This window comes from Plasmodium vivax, chromosome 7 (genome assembly GCF_000002415.2).
Source record: "Plasmodium vivax chromosome 7, whole genome shotgun sequence".
Taxonomy (NCBI): domain Eukaryota; phylum Apicomplexa; class Aconoidasida; order Haemosporida; family Plasmodiidae; genus Plasmodium; species Plasmodium vivax.
In genome coordinates, this window is record NC_009912.1 from 547,284 (window position 1) to 559,399 (window position 12,116).

A 12,116-nucleotide genomic window follows, 5' to 3' on the forward strand; every position below is an offset into this window, starting at 1 on the left:
CCCCCACTTGCGCGGATCTTCTCGCGCCCCACACACAGCGGCTACCCATCGGTGGGCACGACCAAGTGCTCTCCCATGTGGAAAAAGGTTCTTCAAAAGGGGCGTTCAACAAAATGATCAAATGGGTAAATTGGCAAGCCGCAAAAATAATGAGCCATAAAAATGATGAGCAGTAAAAATGATGAGCAGTAAAAATATAAAACCGTCGAATGGGGGGCGTCCGCCAGACAATTCTCATGCAACGCGAAAATGGCGTAAATTCGACGCCCCGCGGGGGCACAAAAAAAAAAAAAAAACGAGCGATCGAGCGAGCAAATGGGCAAACGAATGAGCGAGCGAACGCCGAAAAATTAAACAACCCAAATGAGTGACGGACTCTACTTCTTCCTGAGCAGCCTACTTAGGACGCCCCTATCCCCGACACTCTTCCTCGGTGACGCGCCTTCGCAGGAGTCCCTTTTCGGCAAAGCTGCGGGCAAAGCTGCAGACACAGCTGCAGACACAGCCGCAGACACAGCCGCAGACACAGCTGCAGACGCAGCTGCGCCTGTTTGGTGCGGCCCCAATGCTGCATTGAGGGCTTCACCCTTGGGGTCGTAACCACCCGCGCTGATTTTATTATCCCAAGGGTGGCCCCCTTTCTGGTGGCTGTAATTTAATGTTTCGTTTACCGCGCCACGTGAATTCTCCTCGATTGGAGGGATGCCCATCGGCGAGCCACTTCCATTCCGTTCATTCAACTTCGCAGCAGCGGTATGTGGTCTGTTGTGCTCCTCGAGAGAAGGGGGGGGACACAACTCCGCCGCGTTGCTGTCGATCTTCACCAAATGGGTGGCCGCATAAGAGGGAGTCCCCTTGTTGGGTGCATCCGGGGTGATCAGTCTACACCCAGTTTTGTCCTTCCGAGTGGCGCCCATCAACATGCTCAAGGAATGCGGGGAGTGCGCAGCGTTGTTCCCCCGGTGGCTCTCCCCATTTGGTCCTTCACAAGGCGGGGCTGTGATGTCATCACCATTGGGGGGGAGGTTTTTCTCTCGAGAAATTCCCCCACCAACGGGCGGGTAACTTGTGCGGCTTGTGCTCACCACATTGCTGCTTACATTGTGTAGGCCCAATTCATCCCTGTGTGGGTTACGTGCTATTCGGATGGGGTCCACTCTTTCGCCCTCTCCATTTGGCTCATGCGCCCCCCGTTCGCCATCCTGTCCAGCAGCCTCACCTACCACGCTGCCCTCCCTTTTCTCAGACGGTTGAAAGAAGTGCGCATCCGTTTGGTCATATAAAATCCGTTCAAGGTGAGTCCCCTCGTGCATATTGCTCTGTAGGGTTACACCCCTATGGGTATCACTCCCGTATGTATAACGCATCATGATGCTCTCTCGCAGGTCCCTATCCTTATCGAGGGTATTACCACCCTGTGCGCTTTGGAAAGGGGCATAATTCCTCTCCATTTCGAATGCTTCCTCTTCCTCGGCGTAGGCAGGGAAACCGTTTTTACTCTCCCTTTTGGAGATCTCCTTGTTTATTACATTTGCTAGGGAGGTGTTTTTTTTCCCCCCTCTTCCTCCTCCTCCCGCGGGTGTACGTTCGTTCCCCACGTGAATCACCTGCTTGCGTAAAGTCAGGTGAATAAATTTGTCTTTGTTTTTTTTGTACGTTTCGTAGTTTTTTAAGATCCCCTCGTTGGTGGTCTCTCCCTGGGGGGTAGTGGTGAGTTGGTTTGCTTCTCCTCCTTCGGTGTGATTTGTTCCGTGCCGCTCACTGCCACCGTTCCCGTGTTGGGCGTCCAAAGTAGACGCCCCACCGATCGCACCGCCAAGGCCTTTCCCAACAGGGTTATTCATCCCATTTGAGGTGACCACCCCGTTGTTTCTTTCCTCCTCATGTGGCTGTTGCTGCTGCTGCGGCTCCCCCCTTGGCAGATCTGCCCCGCTAGCCATTTGCGTCTCTTCCACGGGGAATGCATCCATTCCGCCTGCACACTTGGGGTCATAACTTAAGGTGACGTTTTTGTGCCCCCCAGGATGTCCCATTAGGGTTGCTTCCCTTTGAGTGGCCATCCCCACGGGGTTCTCCCGAAGGGGGTTCACCCCGTATGTGAGGTCATCCTGGCAATTATCCACAGCGTTGGCGTAACTACCTTCTGTGAAATCTCCCCGTTTTGCCTCATTATTTACCCCCCTTTCCAGCTGCTCATAATTCCCCCCTGGGGGAATTCCCTCGCCTTGATTGGCACAAAGAATGCTCCTATTCAGATGGTGCATGAAGGACCCCGACCAGGAGAGGGGCCCATTATTTGCCCCCTCCTCTACCCCCATGTGAGATTCCTCCCAGTTTTGCATAAATATAGAGTACAAATCGTCTTCTTTTATTTTTTCTATTACTTTCTCCTCTTTGGTAATGTCACTTATAACTTTCTTGTATTTCGTTTCGTCGAAATTTTTGAGGTCTCTCCGGATTTGTTCGGCGATGTGCAGGGGGGGGTCCCCATGTTGCTTCCCTGTTTGCTTCCCCGTTTGCCTCCCTGTTTGGTGTTGCCCTTCCCTCCGGATGCCCTTTTCACGCACGGAGGGCTCCCCTTTGGTGCCGCCGCCCCTTGGGAGGTGCCTGCTCCTCGGCATCCTAACATCCACGGAGTTATCGCTGAAGCAGAGGGAGTTTAACTTAACGTGTTTGTATTCATTCTGCTGGTGGTGCCTTCCATAGGGGTCCTCGCTCCTGTTGTTACGCGGTCGGCCATGCACTTTGTTAATTCTTCCTTGCATCAGTAGCTTTCTCCTTTGCCGCTTCGTAAACTGATCTGCAACTTTCACCGTGCCGAGCGGGGCATACATTTCATCCTCGTAAAAACGTTCGCTACCCTCGCTGTTGTCTTCACTTCCAACGATGCTGTCTTCTTCACTTCCAACGCTGCTGTCCGCTTCGCTTCCCATCTCTCCGTCTACACACTCCACAGGGGAAACATTCACACACCACTTCCCATCACGACGGTACCTCCCCCCGTCAAGCAAGTTCACCCCATGGTTATATCTCAAAAGAGCGCTCTTCAATTTTCCCTTTTGCGAAGCCAACCGTTTGTTCTTTCTCCTCTCCTTGGTAAGTGCCATGTTCAGTTCGCTCAGCTGGTTTTTCAATTCCTTCTCTGTGCATTCGTATAAGTCGTTTTTTTTTTTTAAACTTTTATTTTGCTCCTCCATCTGTTCATTTCGAATGGCTAACTTCTTGTTGGCCACTTCTTCATTTTGTAGCAGCCCCTTCAGCTCGTTTATTTCTTTTAGCTTCCTTTTCTCCTCCTCCTCGTGGATGAAAAGCCTGCTTTGCATCTCTTCCCTGAGCGCACTTCTCACTTGGGCGATTTCTTCGTCCTGCGGGGGGGGGTCGGAAGCGCTCTCATCAGGCACAGGGGAAGCACACGGTAGCAGACACAGTAGCAGACACAGTAGGAGACACAGTAGGCACACATAAGGAGACACAGTAGGAGACATCAGTAGACACTATGTATAACAGCTCGCGTAGCGGCAGTCCTGGCCGCTACTCGTCGCCCGGCTTTACCTTGTTCGTCAGCAGAAAATGCAGCGTCTTGTTCTTTTGCAGCTCTTCGGCGTAGAGCCGTTTGTACCTCCTGTACCGGCTATACAGCTTGCGCTGCTGCGGATGATCGTGCCGGTCGCGCCGCTCAAACCGCTCAAACTGCTCATCCCTGTGGCGAGGCTTCCTTCTCCCCTTGTTGGGGGGGGTCTTCCCCGCGTTGTCCACCGAGCGTGCCCTGTTTTTCCCCTCCTTGGATGCACTTGCCCTGATTAGCAATTGCCTCACTTTTTTGCGCCCCTTTTTTTTGCCCCCTCCGTCCGTGAGCCCCTTACTGTTCATGTGCGTCAGGTCGGAGAGGCACAGCTCGTTCGAAAGGCACACGCTGGATCCGCAGGAGGAGGTGCTACGGGGGGAAGTGCTACGTGAGTGGTGGTTACCCGATTTGGACATGCTGGAGCTGCCACTGCGCGGGGGGCTACTCCCCCCAAGGGAGGACGTGCAGCCCTCGCCCCCGCTGCTGCGTTCGCTCCTACAGCTACGTTCACTTCTGTTACTTCTTCCTCTCCTGACGCCAGTTTTGCTTCTCCCTGCAGCTCTTTTCTTCCTCTTTTGCTTTTCCCCTTTTTTCCCCCTAGGGATTTTCCCCTCACCGTGGTGGGCCTCTGCACGTGGCTCCCCCCCCCTCCTCTGCCGCTTCCCTTTCCCTTTGCCCCCCTGGGAGGCTCTCCAGTCAAGTCCAATGCACTTCAGCCGGTTGATTAGAAATGCCAGCTTGTCGCTCTTCTGGCAAAGGGCAGAATGAATCTTTAGGAGCAGATGAACTGTATATTCTGTAAAATTGAGGAAGCTTGTTTGGACACTGATTTTGACCTTTGCGTGGAGGATTTCCTGTTCACTTCTCATTTGGTGAAAGTGCTCCTCCCATTTTTTAATGGCGTCCATGATGGTTGTTCTGTCTTTGCTCAGGCTGCTTATTTGGAGTTGTGCCTCCGCCGTTCGGTGGGCCGCCTCTCTCTCTACGTGTTTGGCCACCTGCTTGGTCAGCCGCGCAGTTAGCCGCTCAACCAACCGCTCACTCAGCCGCTCGGTCAGCCGCTCAACCACCTGCTGTGCCCATCGGCGCTGCGCCGTCCGGTTGGCCCCCTCCACGTCCCTCTTCAGCTTCTCCAAAAAATGAGCCAAGTACAATTCGCTCGTTTCTTTTTCTACTAGCAGTTTTAATATAACCCGGAAAAGTTCCTGGGCACCGTTCAGGGACGCCCATGCGGGGCTGCACCTGGAGCAGAGGACCTTTTCCGTTTTGTTCTTAAATGATTGTTTAATGGCCAACACAATGAGGAGGCCCCTTTTTTTAACTTCTTCAAATGTGCCTTTGTTTTTTTCCAGCAGTTCGGCTTGGAAGCTGCTTACTGTGTGTGCGAGGGAGAGCAGCTCTTCTCCTCGGCTAGCAGAGTCATTGGCGACCTCATTCAAGATGCCATCAACTATACAGCTGGCAGCTTCTCCCACCACAGCAGCTACCTCCCTTGAGTAATCCCCAACTGCAGGTGACTCCTCAATGCAAGCTACGGCCACGCATGAATTGGCAGAATTTGGTTTTAACAAAATCGCCTCCTCCCTCTTCGATTCTACATCTGTCTCGGGGGCAAAAGTTGCTTCCTTCTCTTCGCCTACGAGAGGAACGCACTCTAACGTCTGCTCTACCATTTCTACATGCTCATCTGTGTTATGATTACGCGTTGTGCTTATGCAGCTAATGGGATTGGAGCAATTTTGAGTCCCCGTTGGGGGACTTTCCCTCGTGTTGTTTTCCCCACTGTCGGCCGTTGCAACGGTGTTTATGCTGCAGTGTAGGGGAGCACTTTCCATTCCTTCCGCTGGGTGGGGGGCGCCCCGCTTGGCTTCGTCACTGTTCAGGGTGCCATCCATGTTGGCGGTGCTGGCGGTGTTTTCAGCGTTTATAGCGTTTTCTTCCCTTTCACCCTTTTCAGCCTTTTCTTCCCTTTCACCGCTTCCCCCCTGGACCACCTCGCCTAAGGCATATAGTGGAGATTCCCCCCTAGGGGAATCACTTCCACCCGGAAGATTATCCTTTTCATTATTGCCCCCCATATGGTTGTGACTCCCCCTCGGAGAAGACGCGTCCAAAATGGGAGCGCAATTTTCCCTTTCGCCGAGTTCATTCTCATCCGTTTCGTCATTTTCATTTTCCCCTCCTCCATCCGGGGGGAACACATTTAATCGGTCTATATCATCTTTACTCATTAGTTGGGGGCGGGGGGAGTGCTCACCCTGGGTCATGTCACTTTGTGGGGGGATGAAGATTCCAAAAGGGAAACGATCACGCAGTCCGTAGGGTTACGTGAGAGTTCGGTCCGCCTTTCCCTTTTGTTTTATTTTTTCCCCACTTGGAGGGGCACACAAACAAGTGCACTACCTCAGATGAGCAATCCTGTACACATGTGTGTGGAGAATGTTTTTTTTTTTTTTTTTTTAAAAAGTGTTATGGCATGATAAAAGGGGTTCCCTTTTTTGTACCTCCTCGTGGGGGATACGTTCGCCTCTCTTTCGCCTTGCGTTCCCTCTTGGCGCTGTTACTATTTAGTGCTGCTATATTTTCGAAGGTTCCCTTCATTCCCTTCTTCGTGGTGAAGCTGATGAGGAATTTTGCGTCCGAAAAGGCAACGAGCCTTTCTGTGTCCTCGCCGGGGTTCCTCTCCCCCTCCGGGATGCGTTCTCCGGCCGCGCGGCAATTCGCACTTCAGCAGTTTTGCACTTCTGCAATTTTGCAATTTTGCACTTTTGCCGATTCGCTGCCTCCCTGCCCCTTTGCCGCACAGCTTCAGGGTCAAAGATTGCTATTCTCCCGGCGTGCTTTATCGGCCAAGTTGCATATTTGGCTTGGGGCTAATGTCTAAAGTTTTTTTTTTTCTTTTTTTTTTTTTTTCGCCTTGCAATTTTTTTGTGCTATCTATCTTACCTTTGCGTGGGCCGCCCGGCCACTCGTGCCCATCGGGGGGCCCTTCCCATCGTGCGATTAAAAATTATGCATCCTGACTGAACACGCGTCCTTGCGTACATTTCGGGAAAAAGTAAAATACACATTCGTGTGCATCCCCTGCTTGACGCATGCGGGGTGTGCCCTTTGGTCGACTTTTCCCGCGGATTTGTTGGCAAAAAATTGCGGTGTTTTTTGGCGCTCCTTTGGCGCTCTTTTTAGCGTCCTTTTTGACGCTCTTTTGACGATTTTTTTTCCCCTGCGCGAAATTGCCCGCTGCCGAAAGTTCCACGCCGTCGTTTTTCACGCTTCATTTTTCTCTTTTCATTTTTCACGTTTAATTTTTCACTCCCCAGCTGCCTCCCTCCCCACGCTCGTTCCGCGCGAGTGCGAAAAAAAAAGGAGTTCCTTCTCCGCCGCGTCACTCGTTGCCTATTTGGTGATTGGCCTATTTGACGATTTGCCTCTTTGCCAATTTGCCAATTTGCAGCTGTGTTAAAAATGGCAACAGCAGGATTCCCCGCGCGACTTCTTTAACTTCTGCGATGACTCCTCACCGCTGCCGCACGAGTGAATCGAGTGGCCGCAATTATTTCCCACTTTAAAATTATATCATTCGTTTACATTTTGTGAATTTTTTTTTTTTTAATTTTTCCCTGACCCGCCTTTCTCGAAGTCCCCATTTTGCATTTGCGTACCTTCCCAATTGCCAATTCGCTTTTAAGGCGCGCAGGCGGAACGGTCAACTGACCCCACCACTACCCACCACAGGGAAGCCGCAGGGAAGCAGCACTTGGGCAGAAGGCCGAGCGCGAGACAGGCCTGCCGTTGCATCCGTTCAATTGGGGAGGCACGGAAAGTTGGACCAGCTCAGCCAACCCAGCCAGTTGCGTCAGCCCTACCAAATCGACGGAGCGCATACGCCACAGTCCTCCTTTAGTGAACATATCATCCAACGGGCAGTTGACAGATCCCCTGGTGAGAAGCGCTCCCCCCCCTTGATTACGCCCACCGGGAAAGGGAACACAAAAAAAAGAATTTACTCCCAATGCAACATGGCGAGAAGCAAAGTCAAAAAAGTTAAACCGAGAAAGAAGAAGCCCGTAAAATTGGATAAGCAGTTCAACTGCCCCTTTTGCAGCTACAAGAAATCGGTCGACATTAAGCTGTAAGGATGAGTGGAGGGAGGAACTGTCCCTCTGTTTATGTTTCCCTGGATGTGGGGCAATACACCCTACGCGGTTGTCTTTGCCCTTTTGTTGCTGCGTCTCTGCTTATTTGCTTCTCCCTCGCAGGCACAGGTCGAAAGGAATCGGCGAGCTGACCTGCCTCAAATGCGGAGTGAAGTACGCAAGCCAGATTACCAGCCTGGACGAGTGCATTGACGTGTACAGCGAATGGGTGGACAAATGTTTGGATGCCAACAAGAAAGGGTGCAACGAGCTTTTTTTTAATGATGAGTTGGCTGCCCTGAACAATTTGGACGACTAGGGCAAGGCCAGCCAACTTTTGCAGGATGGCCGGACTGGCTGGAGGAACGCTCCATTTTGACGCCAACCCTGGGGGAAGGAGTCAATCCCTTTCGCTACAAAACAGATTTGTGTGTTCTTTTTGTGTTCCCCCTCGATCGTATGCACTTACGGAATCAGCCCATGGTCAGGTGCATAAACGCATGGAGGACCCTCCCCCCGGATCATCGACACTTTTAACCGCTAAACGATTAACGTGTGTAAATTACTCCTATTCGCTTAGCAGCCAACGCGTGGGGAAATGACCAGTCGCGCTTTCGGTACCCACGCGGAAGTGAACCATCCTGTGCATTCCACACAGAAGAAGCTGTTGCAGCCATGAGGGGGTAACCTCTTGCGCAGTTTACCCATGTGCACGTTATTTGACCTCCTTTACCTTTTCAACCCCGTTTGTCGTTTTGGAGAAGCGACCCCACAGAGGGGTATAAGGAGGGGGGGAAAAACGGGAAAACATACCCGTCATTTTGGCCCCCCATACATTCGTTCACTTTTTTCTTTTCTTTTTCGACGCGGCAACCCTGTGTGAGGGACGAGTTGATCATTCGCCCTGCCCAACGAACGAAGGGCACCTCATTTTCCTTTTCCGACATTTACATATCTATGCCCTCGCGTGTTCCTGCTCGTGTGCCTACGTACGGGTGTGTGTTCATGCATGGACGCTCGTTGCTGCGAGAGCAAATTTTGTTTTTCCACAACTCTCGCCCAATTTTTTTTTTCAGTTCTTTTTAAGAAATGGCGGCTGTTTAGCAACACGGTTGGTTCGACGCGGGGGGGTGCGCAAGTTGGTACGCAAGTTGGTACGCAAGTTTGTATGCGCGTTTATAAGCGGGTGTTCTCGCGCATATGACCTCATCCCATGCCATCTCCCTCACGCTGCTACGCTTGCTGCTATGCTTGCTGCAACGAAAGTGGTCACCCCACCGCGCGCATTCGGGATGCAGCAGAAACGGCGGCGGTGTTCCTGCACAGCAATTATTATTTTCGACCCACCGATTTGTGCTGCTGCGTGTTGGCCACGCGTGTTGCCCGCATGTATTGGGGGGTTACTAGCGATAGAAGGGGAGGGAAAAAAAAAAAAAAAGTACATGGGAATGCACATGGCAATGCGCAGGGGGATTCACAAAGGGATGCACACGGGCGAAAAGGCGGCGCGGCGCCAAAACGGCAAGCTCCCGCCCAGGTATGCAAATCGAAACGCGCGCTTCGAAGGGGGGCGGCCAAATGGCCAAGGCAAGCCGAAGAATGGGCAATTAGCAATCGGCATAGACTGGGAGGTGGAGATGGACGCAACGTATTATATCTACTACAGCGCAGGTCGAAGGGCCCCCCGTCGACTATTTTTTGCCGTCCAAGTTGCGCGCGCTTAGTTTTCCCGCGAGGGCACACAAATGGTGACAAGCTAGGGCCGTCAACTGGAAAAAGCAAAAAATAAAAAGTAAAAAATAAAAAAAAATAATAATAAAGTAACAAAATAATGAAATAAAATAAAATAAAAAAAAACCACTTTGAAAGCGTCGAAAAGGATGTGGCACAAATTTTTTAACCAAATGGAGGACGTTTGGGGGCCCCTAATGGAGAGGCCTCGCGGGGGGAATTAACCGAAGGTGGCGCGGAGCATTGGCCACCTTGCATGTGACATCCTGCATGTGGCGTTCGCGCAACCCGCATGTAAAACCTGTGCAGAGGCGTGGGCGCAACGCGTACGGCTAAAACGTGGGGGTAGATATTCTGTATGCACGACATATGCCCCATGCAGTGGCGGACTTGCATGAAAAAGAATTGCCGGCGACTTCGCTGCATTTAGTATGAATCTTTCCCAGGATATTGGTCAAATGCGCCATCAGTTTTTTTTTTTAAAATTTATTTTGTTTTGTTCTCCCGCATTTGGCATTTTGCATTTGGCATTTTTCGTTTCGTTTCGTTTCGTTTCGTTTCGTTTCGTTTCGTTTTGTTTTATTTTTTTTTTTTATTATTTAATATTTTTTTCTTCTCTCCGCTTTTTTCCCCACTTCTGTTCGCTTCGACTTGGTTAAATTTTCGCGCAGCTTTGCTGTAACATTTTTCCGCTTTTTACAATCGCGCGTGGAACCTTGTAAATGTTATTAAAGCGTAACATTTTGCTGTAACAGTTGAAGTGGCCCCTTTGTGGCAGTTGTTTCATTTTTTCCTTTTTTCCTTTTTCTTTTTTTTTAATTTATTTTATTTCTCCCCCGCATTTGGAGGGACACCCAAGCGAGCGGCGAAGAACGGCGCGCAACCCGGTTCGAAGTGGCACACGTTTGAACCGAACAAGGCGACCGGGAGCGGCCTTCAAGGGTTCGGTAGCTGCCAGTGGATAGGGGCCCCGCGCAGGTGCGGTGGACACAGCTAAGCAGTTAAGAAGCGAAGTAGCTAAGCAGCGAAGTAGCGAAGCAGCTGAGAAAGCAGCTAAACGCGCCGCTCAAACCGCTTAACCCGCTCAACCCGCTCAATCCGCCATGCCGCCCAAAAAGGGGAAGGAAGACATTTCGCAGCTCAAGTACGAGCAGAGCGTGGCGAACGACCTGAGGGTGAACAAGTGGGTGGCGGTGGGGCTGTACTCCGTAGTGGCGGCGGTGGCGACCTTCGTGCACGCAGGATTCAGTGGCTGGCAGCCAATCATATACAAGTCAGGCGCCTTCAGCGAGTTATGTGGACCGACGGATGAAAAGCAGGAATTTAAAGTGGACGCAAATACATCCTACATGACATGTGGAAACCGAGATGCAGCTGTGAACAATTTATTTACCCTGTCCTTCTTTGTTCATTTTTTCCTCTCATCAGTAAGTGGCTATGTGCTGGATACCTTTGGAGAAAAGGTCTGCTTCCTAAGTGGCCAAATAATCCTAGCAGGAGCATTTCTCTCTCTAGCTGTGCTGAAGTTCTCCTACGTATGGTATATGTTCTTTCTAATGTTGGGTATTTCAGCAGACTTGTCCTTCATTCCGTTGTTAAAGATATCGAAATATTTCCCGGGTCAGGAGTCCCTAATTTTTGGGATCCTGGGTTCAGCAAGATCTACAGGGTTCGCCGTTGGGTTGCTTTTAAAATTTGCCTTTTTCTACGCGTACAGCTTTAAGGATAGCGAATTTTACATACTGTGCCTCTTCTACTTGTGTACTTGCAGCTTGTATGCATTTATGGTGGGCATTTTTATTATGCCTAGCAAGAAGAGCGGGCAGTCGCAACTGAACAGTGAGGGAGCCACGGGATCTTCAAACCCAGAGAAGAAAAGAAACATCAGCATGGTGAACGAAATGGACCGAATCGAAAGTGCAGACAAGAAATCATACAATAATGAAGAGGGTTTCAATTTTTCAGATAAAATAAAATCTCTATGGAATCATCCGCAAAAATGGGAATATTTAATCACCCTATTTATATGCAGTTCGAGTATGATTCGATTTGATTATTTTATAAAAACGAATAGATCCTTTTTTATATGGAAAGACAATGACCTCACGACTATATTTTCCCTCTCCACTGTTTTGTCCTTCATCCCAACCCCTTTCTTTGGCTACCTGGCTGGAAAGTTTGGTTCTGTATACAGCATATTAACAAACAACGTGTTTATTTTTCTGACTTACATTTTGATCCTATTTGATGGGTACTTTTTCAGAATCATGGCCATCATTTTGTTTTTCCTTTACATCTCCTTCGTTTTCTCCTGCTTCTATTGCTATGTGGATGAGAAGTACTCCAAGGAGCATTTCGGAAAGTTGTGCGGAATTATGTTCGCAGTGAGTGCACTCTGCTTGGTGATCAATTTTTACCTCACCTACCTGACCGACGTGGTTTACATGTACCTGGGCGATAAGAAGCACATGCCCGTGACTTACGGGCTGAACGCCCTGGGGGTGGTCACCCTGCTTTGCTGCGTGTATTTGAAGGTTACGGAGAAGAAGAAGGAGTGATGGCGTTTGGGTAGTGGAAGGGGGAGAGGAGGAGAAGAACAACCGTAGCAACAGTAACAGCGGCAACAACAACAGTAGCAACAGTAGCAGCAACCGTAACAGCAACGCATGGTGAGGATTTGCCAC

General features: G+C 50.4%; 3 protein-coding genes across 3 annotated transcripts, besides 6 other annotated features; 2 read left to right on the forward strand and 1 right to left on the reverse strand.

The window, feature by feature from the left end:
• Positions 1 to 377: 377 nt before the first annotated feature.
• PVX_099150 (hypothetical protein, conserved) lies at positions 378 to 5,796 on the reverse strand (the record flags this gene model as incomplete). Its single annotated transcript, XM_001614630.1, has 2 exons — positions 378 to 3,365; positions 3,553 to 5,796. 2 exons carry the CDS (start codon positions 5,794 to 5,796, stop codon positions 378 to 380), a joined length of 5,232 nt encoding a protein of 1,743 aa, XP_001614680.1.
• Positions 5,797 to 7,584: 1,788 nt separating this feature from the next.
• PVX_099155 (hypothetical protein, conserved) lies at positions 7,585 to 8,782 on the forward strand (the record flags this gene model as incomplete). The annotated part of the gene is made up of 2 exons (XM_001614631.1): positions 7,585 to 7,697; positions 7,825 to 8,782. The coding sequence occupies 2 exons, from the start codon at positions 7,585 to 7,587 to the stop codon at positions 8,018 to 8,020; spliced, it is 309 nt and encodes a 102-aa protein (XP_001614681.1). The 3' UTR covers positions 8,021 to 8,782.
• Positions 7,894 to 7,947: a microsatellite.
• Positions 8,050 to 8,071: a microsatellite.
• Positions 8,190 to 8,210: a microsatellite.
• Positions 8,738 to 8,762: a microsatellite.
• Positions 8,783 to 8,977: 195 nt separating the features above from the next.
• Positions 8,978 to 9,000: a microsatellite.
• Positions 9,001 to 10,535: 1,535 nt separating this feature from the next.
• PVX_099160 (transporter, putative) lies at positions 10,536 to 11,990 on the forward strand (the record flags this gene model as incomplete). Its single annotated transcript, XM_001614632.1, has 1 exon — positions 10,536 to 11,990. One exon carries the CDS (start codon positions 10,536 to 10,538, stop codon positions 11,988 to 11,990), a length of 1,455 nt encoding a protein of 484 aa, XP_001614682.1.
• Positions 10,770 to 10,801: a microsatellite.
• Positions 11,991 to 12,116: the final 126 nt, after the last annotated feature.